The 16,086-nt window shown below is 44.9% G+C and overlaps 1 protein-coding gene across 1 annotated transcript in view; it reads left to right on the forward strand.

Moving 5' to 3' along the window:
* CAMK1D (calcium/calmodulin-dependent protein kinase ID) overlaps positions 1–16,086 on the forward strand; it is a 298,290-nt gene that overhangs the window by 260,095 nt on the left and 22,109 nt on the right. The window contains exon 6 of the mRNA XM_012731262.1: positions 14,017–14,092. Within this exon, the coding sequence (XP_012586716.1) occupies positions 14,017–14,092 (76 nt within the window). The remainder of the gene's footprint in view (positions 1–14,016; positions 14,093–16,086) is intronic.

Consider the following 16,086-nt stretch of genomic DNA (forward strand, 5'->3'; position numbering starts at 1 on the left):
GGAGATAGCAAGTAAACCTACTGGCAAATAGCAAGTGTTCTTTGAGTTGGGAGGCGGAAGTTGGAGTTGGGAAACTGCGCTATGAAAACAGAGGTTTGTTTGTTTGGTTGGTTCTTATCTGCTGCTCCCACCCCTGGGAGACCTTTTCAAGCAAGAAAGAGGCACCTCTGGGAAGCGCGTGTCTATGTAGACATACTCTGGGCAGGGAGTAGCTGAGCTGGGACTACTTTTTCCCTCTGTCTTCAAGGCAAGCTCCAGTTCAGCCAGCAAAGCCCCACATATTTGTTCCCCCTTTTGATTGCTTCCCCAGCACCCATCCTGTCCTTTGCCATCCTGGTTATTTCCATACCCCTGTCATAGTATGATCTGATCACACTGCATCAAGCGTCCATGTTTATCTGTGTCTCTCTCCCACCGTGCTGTGGGCTTGTTCTTAGAGCAGGGACTGTGTCTCATTCATCTTTGCACAGATGCTTGTTCAATTGAAGATGAATTCAAACTTCAAAAAGATTGCCAACTTTTGTTTCTCCTCCCCTTGCATTCATTCAGCATGCATTTATTATATTCCTGAGGTGTGCATAGTGAGTTGGTGGTAGGAACACAGATATGAACAAGACAGAAACTCTGACCTCAAAATCTTCACATAATGTGAGTGGCAGAGGGAAGCAGATCAGTTGAACAACATTTTGTCAATGCAGCTTTAGTCATCCATTGACACATTATTTATTTAGTATCTTCCTTCTGTTCTAGGAACTAGAGATATAGCCGTAGAAAAAAAACAAACAGAATCCGCACTCTAAGGGCACTGATATTTGAGTGGGAAGGAGACAGATTATGTGCAAATAACTAAGTGTATTAAGTAGTATCCTAGATGGTGGTAAATGCTATGGAGAAAAATAAAGCAGGGAAGAGTAACAACTCTGTGTGTGGAGGGGGTTGCAATTTATTTATTTATTTATTTATTGCTTTTTAAATTCTATTTGTTTATGTTTAATTGAGGTAATATTGGGGGGGATCCCATTAGGTATTACCACCATAGTGTACCCACTACCAACTCATCAGTATTCTACCACCAAAGAACATTGTACTTCCTTCCCTCTTTGTTCTTACCTCTCCCTCAAACCTTCCTTGGTACTTCAGTTCTATAGTCAGCTATCAATGGTTGGTTTTTAAGCTTATTTTTATCTCACTATTAGTTTAGTTACTTTCTTTTTCACATATTAATGACACCATCTGGTAGTTATCTTTCTCCCTCTGATTTATTTCACATAGAGTTATCCCTTCAAGTTCCAGCCAGCTTGCTGCAAATGGCGTGAGTTTATATTTTTGACCACTATGTAATATTCCATATACCATATCTTGATCCACTCACCTCAGTGGGGGAAGGGTGGTTATTTTAAATGAAGTGATTAGGGTATCCTCACTAAGAGATGCAATAGGGTAAAGATTGTGCTTTTATTTGGGAGAACACCATTTCAAGTATGATGCAGAGACCCTGAAGCAGGAGTATATAGAGGAGAAATAGGAGTCAGATAAGAAAGAGAGTAATGGCAAATAAGCTGAGAAGTAATGGGTAAGATTGTGCAGAGCAGGACTCAGATGTTATTGTCAAGACTGTGGCTTTTACTCAAGGAAGCAGGAAGTCATTAGAGGTTTCTGAATTAAAACTTGACATGATCTAATTTTTATCAGAATCCCTCTAGACAGACATGGTTAAGGAGAGACAGCATTGGAGAGGACTCTGGTGAGAGGAGGGAGACTAGTCAGAAGACTCTGACTTAATCCAAGTGAAAAATAGCAGGGGTTGGGCCAGGCTAGCGAATGAAAGGAAGTGGGAAGGAACTGTCAGATTCCAGATGTAGTCAGACGGTAGTGAAGTCAAGAACAGTTCCAAGGTTATTTGGCTTCAACAACTGGAAGCATGCCATTGCCTTTACACGAGATGTAAAAACCTTGAGAGGAACAGGTTGCAGAAATACTGCCAGGGGTTCAAGATTTGTTTTATTAAAGTCTGAAGGGTCAATGATGTAGCTGGACTATGAACCTGGAGTTCTGGGGAAAGATCCAGTTTGAATAATATATAATATAGTGATTCTTGTTATTTGTGGTAGTTCTAGTCTATAAAACCTCTAGGAGCACTGAGTGACTAAATACTGAATCAGTGTTCCCAGAGGAAGTGCAGGGTTAGATCCTATGGGCCTGGTGTTATAAGATTTTCACCAATTGCTATATGTATGACCTTTGTGTGTGTTTAATGTTATTACTAATTCACTAACTCATGGCCAGCTGCACTATCACTCTGAGTGATGTCTGTCTAATATACACATTTTCTGCATAAGGCACACCCACCTTCTTGTGCTTAGGACCACTGGACACCACTAAAAATTAGATCATTTTAAGTGGTGGGATAAAAAAAAAACCAAAATATGAAAAATGGAGCACTATGTAGACCACAAAAACCATACTTAGTTACAGTGAGATCTGAAACAAGATGGCAGACCAGTGGTTTGGGGGACCTTGAATTATGAATTAACTGAATAACTAAATTTTATCTGGGGGTACCTGTCAGTGTAATGCCAAGAAAAAAGGGAAAACCAGTCTCTGGAAGAGGACCCTCGCGTGCATTGACCTGGGGCTGGACACAGCCACCTCCACTCCCAAGCAGGGTTTATTTCCACAAGAGTGGGACAGAATTTAGGATCTTGGACAAAGAAGTCATGTCCTGTTCCTCTTGCCAGTTTAGAGTTGAACAGGGCAGACAGGAAATTAAGTTATTTAAAAGAACTTCAAATGGTTGTCTACAAATTAATGTGGCGAAGTGCTGCTTCTCTGGGGGAAGATAAGCGTGCTGCCCTCTCTTCCTGGCAAGGTGACTGAGGAAGCCCCAGCTGCACTATAGAGAAAGTGAGAGCATGAGGTAGTGGAAACTCTAACTGCTTGGTAGTGGTTTTGAGTTGAATGAGACTGTTTTCATCATGCCCTGCTGAGCCGTGGGCTGTCACTCTGCAGCATTTCATCTGTAGCGCACACCCGCCACGGCACTGTCGCTAGTGGGTGCTCCCCTCAAACAGGACAGAGCATTTACGTCCACTCCAGGATGAGCAGCACAGCATCATGATTCTTTTGAAGGTGGCTAGTGGTCAGGTTACTAAAGCCAAGGAGAAGGCACCCTTCCTGTTTCCTGCTTGATTTAGCTGTATAATGCTGCCTGCACAGACATTGGTCTAGCTCTTGCTTAACTGGTCCAAACTCATTTAAACAAGTTTCATCATGTTTTTTCCAAACAGAAATGGAGACCAGTTGGTCCATATTCTCAGCATATTTGCCATACAATTAGAGGAAAGCTTTTAATTCTTGGGACCCTTGAGGGTATGGTGAGTTCTTGGAAACCAGGGGCTGCAGCCTGGGAGGTGTTGGGATGAGGACATCTGTTCTCAACACATCCCCCACCCACCTACCCACCCACCTGGCACAAGACAGGCCCAGTAGTGGGACTTGAATGCAAGCATCTGCACAAGCCGCCATCACCTGAGGTCACGGAAGTCTGAGCCCTTCATGTCAAACTCGGGATCTCAGCTTTTTGGATGTACAATCCTCACATCGACTAAGTGATCGCCATGATTTTTTTCTGGTTCCACCATTCTGTGTTCTACAGATCTGTGGCTTAGTACCCTTTAAGTATATCAACACCCCTGTGTCAAGAGTCTTCACACTCATGTTTGCCCATCTTCAGTCAGAACAGACCAGAAGAAATAGCATTTAATGGACCCACATCATCCTCAGCAACTCCATGTGGCAACTCCTTCGTCTTTCCACATGGACCCTCTTTTTTTAACCAACCGTTCAAGCTTCACTCTTCTGTGTGGTTGTTGCCCCATAAAACTTGTGTTTTTTTTATTTGATGTTCACATAAATATTGTATTTTACTGCACAGTTATAAGTATCACATTCTTGTTCTCCTTTTGGAAAGTTGGAGTTGAAATAGGACTTTTGGTGACTGATAAATCGTCACATGCAGGTGTCTAGGTGGAAAGGACAGATCAGAGTTTTCTCTTTTCTCTGTCAACAGCCCCTTGGTGACAACCCAAAGTGAGTATTTTATCACCCTGGATGTGCTATAACCAGACCCCACTTTTCAGAGCAGGCCCCCTGAGTGGGGAGACTCGTAGGGCCTTCAACTCTTATTAGCTTCAACACAAGCAAACCCAGTTTACTGGTAATGGGCCAAAAGTGCATTACCAGACATGGCCAAAATAAGCCAGGCCAGCCCAGCCCATGTGTCCACACCATGAAGTCCAGAACTCTTAACACTGCTTTTAAAGTACTTTTCATGCTTCTGGAATTTCTTTCCAGGTCTGATAAATACTTGACAATGGCATGGAATTTCAGTTTCTAAACTGGTACCATTTTGTTGTGGTTGAAAGGAAGTAAAACAGTATTTTGTAACTTTTTTTGTTTTATGACTTCAGACCAAAACATTGGATTCACTGTAGCAGATTCTTAATATATATAAGTGTCAGCTTCCTGTCAGAGTGAGAAGAAAGATGGGGTTAGGTGTAAATCCCCTGGCGGTCACAAACACTTAGATGGAAGCTGACTCGGAAAGACCTAGAAGGAACATGCTGCAGGGTTATTTGTTGCCACGCTGCTCTGAAACGCCTTACTCAGAACATTTTCCTGCCTCCAGCCCACTGAATTCCCATCGCTCCCACATTTTCAAACACCAACTGCCCTCTCATTTTCTACTCCCTTTCCATTCCTTAGCCTCATCCTCCACCCGCGGCCACATCTTGGCTATCGTAGCATTTGAATAGCAATCCCAGCTCAGCTCTGGGCGGTAATTATAAATCAGGATGGTGCTTTAATGGGGACTTTTCATGCCTGTGGTAAAATTCAAGAAGCTACTAGGAAAATTAGAGTGAGCTACTCTTTTGTGGTGCATTTTTGGGAAGTTATAACTCCAAAGAAATGAGAAGAAACAGCAAAGGAACGCACACCAGCAGAGAGAGGACAGAGTTCTCCCTGGAACCTCTGCTGCTCCTAACTTCTGAGACTTTGGGTTGAAGACAAACAAATAGAACAAACAACAGACAATGGCAGCTGTGATATTCACCAAAAATCCATTTAGCCGTACTCTCGCCTGGATACGACTGCATCTTTCACTGCTCTCAGTAAAACCCTTTATTATCTGTGTTTTTCTTTCTTAATACCTTTGCTGTTGAAAATTCTGACAGCAGATCTGACGAGGCCATTCCATATCACCTCCTTGTTATAATGCAGTTCCTGTAGAGGCTGCATCCTCCCTGAATGTATGCCTGCAGTTTATTTCCCTTGATCTTTAAAATTAGATTTACCATCTCTGAACAGGCCACTGCTGAGTAGAAATGTATTCTTTCTCTCCCTCTGGTTAAAGAAATCCTTCTCCTTACCACCTCCCTGACACACAGGGTCGCTGAGTGTATTGTGGTCTGATTGAAGACTCCTTATCCCCCCATGGAAAGGGAGCCCTGTTCCTCTCACCACCTGTGACTCCTGGGGTATCTTTCAATATTAGGACTTTTCCCTTGAGGTCCATGAGAAGGTATCTGTGTTGAATGGAGCCTGACACAGAAGGACAGAAAGACTGGCCGAGGGCGAGTGTCTAGCACAGGATACCTACTGGCTTTCCTGAAATTGAGGGGCTGCAGGCACTTCTTCAACAAGGCTTAACTCCAGGAGAAGTGGCAGAGGCTCTTCAAGAACAGGAACTAGGGCATAGAAAGATAATGTGTTTTCTAAGATCTGGGGGTACAGAGCTCTTCCTGGCCTCTGTCCTTGGGTCCGGTGCTTAATCCGAGGTAACAGGTGAGAGTGCACTGAGCATGTATGTGTACAGACTAATCATAAAGCACTCTTTGAGTTCTCAGCATTCTCCCCATCAGGCCTCCTTCCAACCATGTTGGGGACCTTCCTATAAAGACCTTGTCATGGTGCCTAACAGATTTAAACCAATCCCTGTGTCCCACCTCAGGGATATCTTTTAATGAGCTGTGATATCTTTTAATGAGCGACTTGGGTAATAAAAGAAGTCCCCCTACCTCTGACCATGATTGGCTCTCATCTCTTAGGACCTCTTTGGCCAAAGTGCTGCCTTTTCCTCCCCACCATGACATGCGTGATGCTAAGACATCCCTTTCTTCTTGGCCTGCTCAGTGAGGCAAGACCAGCCAGCAGGAGGAACAGATGTTCCTTGCACTCAGCTGCAGGCTGGCGAGTTTCTGTCATCACCTGTTCTTGCTGACATCATAGAAAGCTGGGCATTTCAAACCCATTTTCAAAAGTAGAAACTCAGGCCCTCCCTGGTGGCGCAGTGGGTTAAAGCACAGCACTAAGAAGCTAAAGCCACTTCCACATGAGTTCGATTCCCACATGCCCCGGAGGTGACCACATGGCGTGGCAGACCTCTCCTGACCCGCCCGCTGCTCCCCTCAGCAGTGTACTTCGTCGATCTGCCTGCTCTGCTCCCCACTCTGTCTCTGGTGAAGCCTCTCGCCGCCCTGAACCTCTGGCCTGTACCCCAGTTCTGTAGGTACAAATAAATAAATCTTTAAAAAAAAATAGAAACTCATTCAAAGAATGGTAGAACTGCTACTAATCTTTGTGTCCAGTCAGTTCTATCTTAACAGGTAGGGAAAAGTGGCAGGAGCCTAGTTTTACGGGAAGAAGGGGCGCCCATGTTTGTGAACAGTCTGCCAGAACAGTTTTTTCTAACTCCCTTTTAACAAGAAGTTATAACTAGGGCCAATGTAACCAGAATTGATAGAAGTACGCTCTTTGGACTGTTTACAAGGTGAAAAGAACTTAGAGCGATGAGCAGGTAACCTTGATGACCCCTGCTCGGGAGGCAGGAGGTGTAAGGGTGAGCTGGGGGGCAGGGCAGGAAGGTGGCCAAGGAGAGAAATATAGAAATGGACTCCCATCTTCCTCCACACCTGCAGAGCCACAAAGTTGCCACAGCAAGCCAGCATTCATCAGCCATCCCAGGAATCTCTAATGCAGACTGCCACAGTGCTTTTCCATAGCGCTGTCAGCCAGCAAGGATAAGCAGGCTCCTGGTTGCTCTGTCCAGAATGGGGCCTGGACCAAGCAGAGTCCATGTAAATGTGCTGGTGGTTAATGGACAAAAGCATCAGTAACCAAATGAACTAAGGGCCCATGGGACAGCCAGTTTGTGGAAGGGGGTTTAAGGCGCCTTCCAACACTGATTCAAGTTCTTAGGACACCCCTTCCTTCGCAGATGGGTGGGAGTCCGTTCTGACTTCTGAAAGCATTATCATAATCTTCATTTCGGAATCTGTTGCATTTTATAGAGCTAGAATCAAGAAAAAGTACAAGATGATATCAAGGATGTTCTGGTCTTGTTTCTGTGGTCCTATTTTCAGTTTTATTTAGAATAAGGTCAGTAGTTTCAGTCTTATTTAGAGGGAGTTAACCTTCAGATCAGCATCTTTCCCATCGTACTCCCGTCATATCCATCTTGACCTGATCACCTTAGAAAGGCAGCTGCAGCTGGCATTGCTCACGTGGCTTGTGTCGACTCTCAGTGGAACAGCTCTTCAGCAGGTCCTTAAGGGGAAGGGAACGTTCTTTTGCTGCTTGCTACGAGCCTAAAGACTGATAGTGGCAACACCCCAACAAGACAGACACCTTCCTCGTTTTCAGTTAGACTTGACAACCCTTCGCGTCTCTCGTTTGGTAAGGAAATGGGCAATTCTGGTGTTCTTAAGAATAAGATGTGGCCCTCCCTGGTGGCGAAGCAGGTTAAAGCACAGCACTGCAAGCTGACTGCAACCACTTCAGTGCGAGTTCAACCCCCCACCCCAGAGGTGACCCATATGGCATGGCACACCTCTCCTGACCCACCCACTGCTCCCCTCAGCAGTGTACTTTGTTGATCTGCCTGGTCTGCTCCCCACTCTGTCTCTGGTGAATCCTCTCACCACCCCTGTACCTCTGGCCTTTACCCCAGTTCTGTATGCATAAATAAATAAGAGAGAGAGAGAGGAGATGAAAGGTTTCTTCTTTTTTTTTTTCACTTTGAAATCTTTGGAGTCTTTCCCTTTACCAGGGTTCCTTGCTTTAAATCAATATAAAACAGCTTGGCTTATGGAAGATGTTTTCCACTTTCCACAGCAGATTGGAAGTAATCTCACAGAAGTAAATTCAGTTATTTAGATTTTTGGACCAACTGTCTCATTTAAAAGGATGAGTTAATCCTGGGGCTCAGGAGGAGGATGGTGTCTGCCTCCCCTGGACAGCTCCAGCAGCCCTGGGGTGCTCTGCCTGGCTGCCCAGTTCACTGTTGATGAACGTCTACTTAAGGGTGTAGCCTAAGCAAGCTGACGGGACAGTTTTACCAGGAGCAGCAAAGAAAACTGGATGAGCCCACAATCTAACCAGAAAGAAGATTCAAAGAGATGAGTTAAAATGTCATTTCTACTCCTTTACCCCAGATCAGTAATTGCAAAGTCCCTTTGAGGAAAAACTTAAAAGGAGAGCTCCAGGGATGACAGCCGCAGCCACCCAGAGGGGACACAGCTCATCCTGCTTCCTTTGTCCCTATAGTTCTTGTCAGAAGTCACTTGCTTAGAGCCCTTCCTGGTGGCACAGTAGATTATAGCACAGCACTATGAAGCTAGCAAGCTGGCCGCACCCGCGTCAGTAGGAGTTCGATTCCAGCCAGAGAGCTGACCCTCATGGCGCGGCAGACCTCTCCTGACCCGCCTGCTGCTCCCCTCAGGAGGGTACTTCGTCAATCTGCCTGGTCTGCTCCCCACTCTGTCTCTGGTGAAGCCTCTCACTCCCTGCACCTCTGGCCTGTACCCCAGTTCTGTATGCATAAACAAATCTTTAAAAAAATTTTTTAATAAAAGAAGTCATTTGCTTAAAGTAGTAGTACTTCCCAATTGATAGGTGCTTACCTCTGAAAATCCATTTATTATCTTCTCTTAATTTTTACTGTATCTACTCACCAAAAATATTCTAGGCAGCTATGTTTATGCGTCAGTTGGTTGAGTGACCTTTGGAGAACATAATGGAAGATACGTTAAGTATGAGTAGGTTAGCTCCACCTGAATAGGCAGCTGTTAGCCAACCAGAACATAAGTGCTGCAAACAGACGTGAGGTGGGTCCCTTCCTCTCCAGCCGCATGAAGCCTGTGTTTGCCTGTGAGACTCACACAGCAGTGAAGGCATGCATCAGGTACTGTGGGAGCCGACAAGGGGCCAGTGGGCTGAAAGGTCTTGGTGAGTTGACCTGGGGACCCAAGTGCCACACATGATGCATGTCACACAGGCAGAGCTGCCCCTACCCAGCCCAAACTCTACCCGTAAAAGGCTGGCTTCCGTCAAGCCGGACTCTGGGGCAGTCAGGAGGTTGCAGCTGTCGCCTCTCTGGCATTTGTCTTTTTCAGCCCCTGCAGGTGGGTGGATCCCGTACTGCCACTGCCCCCACTGACAGTCTCTCGGGAATGGCCTTGGGTGCCCTCTGCAGCTGAGTATTTTCTTTGTGCCATGGATGTGCCAGGAAACTCGACAGCCCCTGCTCTGCCAGGAGCTGATGGCCGCAGCCCCACAGTGCCCTTTAACGAGTGCTGTCTGTGTCAGTGGCTCCAGCTAAGTCCAGTTCCACTCAAAGTTCTCTGTTGTTAGCGGTGAGAGTGGTGAGTTTTTGCCAGCCTCCCCACTGCCCCTGAGTTCCGCCATGTACAGTTAGAAGAGGAGACTCCTTCTTGAGCAAGGTCTTTGATATCTGGCAATGTTGGAGGAGAGGTGAGATGGTGCTGGCGTGACAAGGGGAGCCCTCATCTTTTCCCGAAGACCTGACGGACTGTCCTTTTCGCCTCCTTGACCTGAAGCTCATTTGTCTTCTCAGCATTTGTACATTGGGCTATGATTTTTTCAGGATTACAGTAAGAATTCTTGCCAAGTGGTAGAAGATTGATGGCAGACTCCAGGGGAGTTTGGCTGGTTCTCAAAGTGAGTTTGGTCTCAAAATAGCAGTCATTTGATTCTCCCGGTACTGCACACTCTACCAGAGCTGAAAGGGATCAAGAAGAGATAGAAAGAAGACCCTCCCTAACCCCCCACCAGGAAATATAACATCAACTTCAAACACCTGATGAGATGAGGGAGCCTCTTCTGAACCCAGAAGGGGAGAGGGAGTGAAAGTATCCGAGCTCATCTCAGGAAGCTCACCTCAGCTCATCTGGCTGCCACATCACATCATTGGGAGGGATTTAAATACAGCCTGAGAATTTATATTTTTCAAGAACTACTGAGAATTTTGAAAAGTAGATATTTAAAATGATGTAGGTAGACTTGTTGTAATAGTGTCCCCAAAAACATTTGGTTCAAGACATCTCAAGTGAAGTTAGAATTAAGGTTACTAGGGTATATATATGCCGTCACGCAATTTTTTTCTAATATTTTAACAGTGAGAGTATTGTTCCTGAATCAATGTTTTTTTCTCACTTCTTTTTGTCATTACAATGGGTTGCTAGTTTCACCCTCTGTGGTAGCTTCAGGTTACCTCGCCAGGAGGTTCACTTGCCTCCAGTGAGGGCAAAATGTGAATATTGTGTTGGTAGTGACATAATCCAGAGAAGATGCAAAAACAGAAAGGAGTCAGGAAGTGTTCAACTCCAGTTCATAGATGTTACCTCCAATATGGATACCTGGTATTTTACTTTTAATCATTTAGAACTTTTCTCTAAAATCCACGCTACTAATTCCAGACAAAAACTGCTTTTATATCTACACATATATTTATAATATAATAGTTTATTTTTACATCATTTTATGCATTTTTCCATCTCAGTTGCAATCCCCTTGGGTTTCCCATCACCAAATCACCCATGTTCCCTCCCCCCCCCACTGTTTTTGATCCCATTCCCCACCCCACCCCCATAAAATGTCTCTGGTATATAACTGTTTTTCATTATCATTATTTTCTCACCTGATCTGTTATAGGCCTGCTATGAGTGAAACCATCCAGTATTTTTCCTTTTCTTTCTGGCTTATTTCACTAAGCATGATCTTTTCCAGCTCCATCCATGTTGCTGCAAAAGGCATGTGCTTTTTTTTTTTGGTTGCTGAATAATACTCCATTATGTATGTGTACCACATTTTTTTAATCCAGTCATCCACTTTTGGGCACTTGGGCTGTTTCCATGTTTTTCCAATTGTGAATAGAGCAGCAATAAACATGGGGGTGTAGGTGTCTTTTTGAATCGGTGTTTTTGTGTCTTTTGGGTAGATACCTAGGAGTGGGATTGCTGGGTCGTAAGGAAGCTCCATGTTTAGCAAAACTGCTTTTTTTAAGTCGCATACTGCTGTTATAAAATTTACCACATAAACAAAATTTTTGTGTTTAAACAACTGTATGTTTTATCTATGGCCTCAAGAATCAAAATGCCTCAAGTAAGATCCCAGCTCCAAGTTGCATAAAAACCAGCTCCTTGCTTTTCAAGTCCATGCAATCAGTGCTTTGCACAATTCCCAAATATGTTGGTGAAATTGTTGGGTTGAAGATGAAATACTTCATGTGTAAGTGCGGGATTTCTGGAGGGAAACCATGTTCTTTATTCTTCCAGTTTCTGAACAGTGGATGGCCCAGGACAGTGCTTTCCTCTTTCTAACATGAGAGAGTAGAGAAGGATGCTCTTGTTAAGAACCTCCCTCCCACATCTCCAGTGTTATCGAGAGTGTGGCTGAGGGATCCAGAGAAGAGTGTTTGCTTTTTCCCAGGGTGCACACTATGAATCTTTACCCCTGCACACATGGTGGCTCTCAGGAGCGGCCAGGTCTTTGCTCAGAAACTCAGGACTCGGCTGCTGGCGGTGCTGACAGCTTCTCTTCTCTGGGCTTCTTCGCCACGTGCCTGTCTCCAGGGGCACCTGGCATATCTCATGTCTGTGCTCTCAGTCCTGCACCGAGTTCCTGGGGTCTCCATGCCATCTGACATCTGGTTCCAGGGAGTCTCTGGGCCAGGTTGGCTAGTCACACCCCTAAAGAGCCCAGCTGACCCCATGACAGGGTATCTCGGGCTACAGTCCTCCAGTTGGGCTCCATGCCTGTGACAAGTGTGCACAATGGATTTATTTTGCTCCTTAAAAAAATAATAATAGCTGGGCCCTCCCCAGTGGCACAGTGGGTTAGGACTCAGCACTGCAAGCTGGCCTCAGCCGCTTCAGTGCAAGTTCGATTCCGGGCCCTGGAGTTAACCCACATGGCACAGCAGACCTCTCCTGTTTCACCTGCTTCTCCCCTCAGCAGTGTACTTCGTCAATCTACCTGTTCTGCTCCCTGCTCTGTCTCTGGTGAAGCCTCTCACTGCCCCTGTGCCTCTGGCCTGTACCCCAGTTCTATATGCATAAATAAATAAATCTGATGGGAAGCCCACGGGGATGGAAAACAACTGAGATGGAAAAAGGCACAAAATGATGTAAAAATAAACTATTATATTATTAAATAAATAAATCTTTAAAAAATCTAATAGAAAGTTTGATATAATGGAGCTAAAACTTAAAATTAGATTTGGGGATTATCTATGGATTGACTTTCTTACTGTCATATCCAGAAACATTCAGTGATAGTTTTTAAACTCCCCTGTTCTTGCTCAGTACGATGTTTGTCTTCAAAGAAGGAAAGAAAAGACTTCCCTGTTAGTTTTTCTGCAATGGGACTTTTCTTACAGACTGAAGAAACTCTCCCCTAACCTCAGTAATAAGCTGGGATGAAACTGACCTGGGTTCACAGCCCATCTGGTCCCTCCCTGCTGTGTGACTTTTGAAAAGGACATTCTCTGAAGCTAGTTTCCCTAATATAGAGATGCAGATAATAGTAATTGTCATTTGTTGAAAGGCTCACCGTAGAAACTAGCACCTTAGAAACTAACAGCCCTTAATTGAGATTGGTGTTGCCATCATTTTCTAACTAGATCACATCGGACAATTTCCTTGGCCTCCCTGTCCCTCTGTGCCTGTGCCTGCAATCTAGGAATAAAGGTGATCATGATGGCAGTTCTTCCCTCTAAGGGCGTTTGGGGCCGGTTAATGTGTCTCAAACCCATAGAACACCCAAAGTAGCTAATAATCAGTGCCTGATAGGCTGTAGTCATTTTTTTATTTTCTCTATCCTTTAAATTTTTCTGGAAAGCCTATGGTAAAGATGCCTCATTCAGCTGTATTTGAGGAAAAAGTAAGGTTTACTTGTGAGGAAGATTCACCATCTTATATTTGCCCTTTGCACAAACACATACCGAGTTCCCGCTATGGCGGATATCGCTGGTTGCAGACACCAGTTGAATATCTAGTGCTGACAGTAACCTCCAAGGCCAGGAATGGAAGGGCGGGAACGATACCAAACCCTTGTGATGCGTGACTCTTGCTGGACTGTGCGTGAGAACCCAGAAAGTGAGATTAAGTGGCATTTCCTGCTTCATAGATAAGACATGAAATGACAGCCAAAACCTGAGAGGATGAACTAAGGGCAATCGGTGTGTGATTCCTGGACACCGTATTTAGGTCTAACCTGTAAGCTCCATGAAGACAGACAGAGGAGGCTGCACTTCACATTCCCACAGCAGCCAGCAAGGCCTAACACGAGCTAGAAACTCTTCCTTGAACTGTTTTTGAGATGAAATCACAACCGTAGGCCCCAAACTGAGTTTTTTCTCTGACTCAGTCAAGCCTGAGTTACAGTGCTTAATACAGCACAGAACAGAATAGTTACAAATTCAGTATTTGTTGATTGACAGAATTTTATTAATAATCTCTTGTCACTCTCTCTCTCATGCACACACAAACACACACACAGTCGCTCATATTTTCCTAGTTAGAAAAGCCACACATAAAATAGATCATATATCTCTACTCAGTTTTTAGAATCACAGCAAGTTCAGTTCCTATAACAGAAAGGAAAAGATGTCCTAGGCATCTAATCTGTCAAACTTCTGTCTCTCATTGTCATCCATAGCTCCTGAAGTCCTCGCCCAGAAACCGTACAGCAAAGCCGTTGACTGCTGGTCCATCGGAGTGATCGCCTATATCTTGTGAGTACCGCTGCCTCTCAGGCTTAAACTTTCCTTTCTGAACAAAATCACAGTGAAATGTACATCACACAAAATTTGCCTTTTTAACCATCTCTCAAAGGCACAGTTTAGCAGCACTCAGCCTACTCACAAACATGTTGCAAAAACATTCCCATCCCCTGTCTCCATCAACTGAAAACCTGTCCCCACCAGACACCAACCCTCAGCACCTCCCCACAACCCCTGCCAGCCACCAACCTCTTCTGTCTCTCAATTAACAACTCCGGATCCCACATGTAAGTGCACTGTACACTACTGTCCTTCTGTGTGTATCATACTCACTCAGCCCGATGGCCTCAAGGTTCACCCCAGCTGTAGCAAGCATCTGCATTGCTCGGTCTTAAGGCCGAGTGATATTCCATTGTCTGTCTGTAGCAAAATGGGCTTACCCATGCGTCTGCCCACCGATGCGGGGCTGTCTCTACCTACAGGCTAATGTGAACGCTGCTTCTGAGAGCACAGGTGTACAGGTCCGTGTCAGAGCCCACTTTCAGTGCCTTTGAGTGACACCCAAGGGTGCTGGATCCTGTGGTAATAGTGTTTCTCTTTTTGAGAAACCGCTGTGAGTTTTCCAAAACTGTACCACCATTTTATAGCCACAGCAGCAGTGTTCACGCAACAGCAATGAGTATCCCCACACCAGCGCTTCTGCCCTGTCCTCTTTTGTACCAGCCATGGGCATGAAGCGCTGCTTCATGATGGTTTTGATTTGCATTTTTCTTATGATTTCTGATGTTGTATATTAAATCCACTCTTAATATTGTGTTTTTTAGCTTTTATATTTGATTTTATTCTTCATTTACCTTGTAAAACACTGTGTAGTTGAACATTTAAAAAGATCAAGAGCAAGTAGCAAGCATATAGTATTTATAGTCTTTCACTCATTCGCTGCTGCACATAAAATGCCACCAGGAAGGTTATTCATGATCCTGGTTAGGACCCACCCAGCCCCTCCTCTACGTGATCGTCAGCAGCCTATGAACCTTCTCCATTGTAGTGGGGCCCTCTTTTCTGACTTGGCTCGGAGTCCACCAGTTCTGTCTGGTCTACTTCATCAGCCTCTTCCACTTGCTTCTCAGATTGGAGTTTTTTCAGCAGAGAGGTTTGTTTATTGGAGAGAAAAACCATTCTCAGGAAAGTTTACCATAAATCTGGTGATTAAGTCGCCCCTTTCAGATGGCCCCCGTAACTGGCATGCCCTCATTTAGCACTCATTTGCCATTCCATGCTTGACAGATTGACCGGGATGGAGGCGATGACTGCCAGTCAGTGGTCAAGAGCAAGCACTGGCCTTTGGGCACCATGAGGTTTCAGCTGGGCATCCATCCACTTGCAAAGGCCACAACAGGGTGGCCCTTTGACCTAACATGGTGGTTCGCCTCCTGCCTGTTGGTCTCCTTCACAGCTTTTCCCGTTGCACTTTGGCTTACCCAGGGATACAAGCCACTAGAAAAATATTAGGACCTCCCCAAAGCAAATCACATTTTAAAAACTATGAAGAAAAGCAGCACTAAGCCTTTGGAGCCCTTGTTTCTCCTCTGGTGCCTTGTCTCCATGACCCAGGAAATGCAGTCATAAGCCATACACTTGCTCTAATTATTTTGGGATGACAGGTTTTGATTTTTGTTGTTCTGTTTTGTTTTGCTGAAGTTTACTATAAAGTTAACTTTAAATTGTAATGTCATTTTTACACTAATCCTTTCCAATACTTATTATGGAACATAATTCGAGGCAACTTTTTAGGCCAACTTGTTTTGTAACTGATAGGAAATGAATTTCTCCTCTTCATCATCCCCTAGGAAGGGAACAGGTTCTAGCAGACAGAGCCGCCCTGCACACAATGAAAGACTCTGGGGGATTCTGCCTGGGAAAGGCTACTCACAGAGGGTGGCATCCTTGGGGAATGCTGGAAACATCTCCTGGTCCCCTGCTGCATCGTCTCATTCTCTAGGAAG

This window comes from Condylura cristata, unplaced genomic scaffold (genome assembly GCF_000260355.1).
Source record: "Condylura cristata isolate star-nosed mole 26May11 unplaced genomic scaffold, ConCri1.0 scaffold00030, whole genome shotgun sequence".
NCBI lineage: Eukaryota > Metazoa > Chordata > Mammalia > Eulipotyphla > Talpidae > Condylura > Condylura cristata.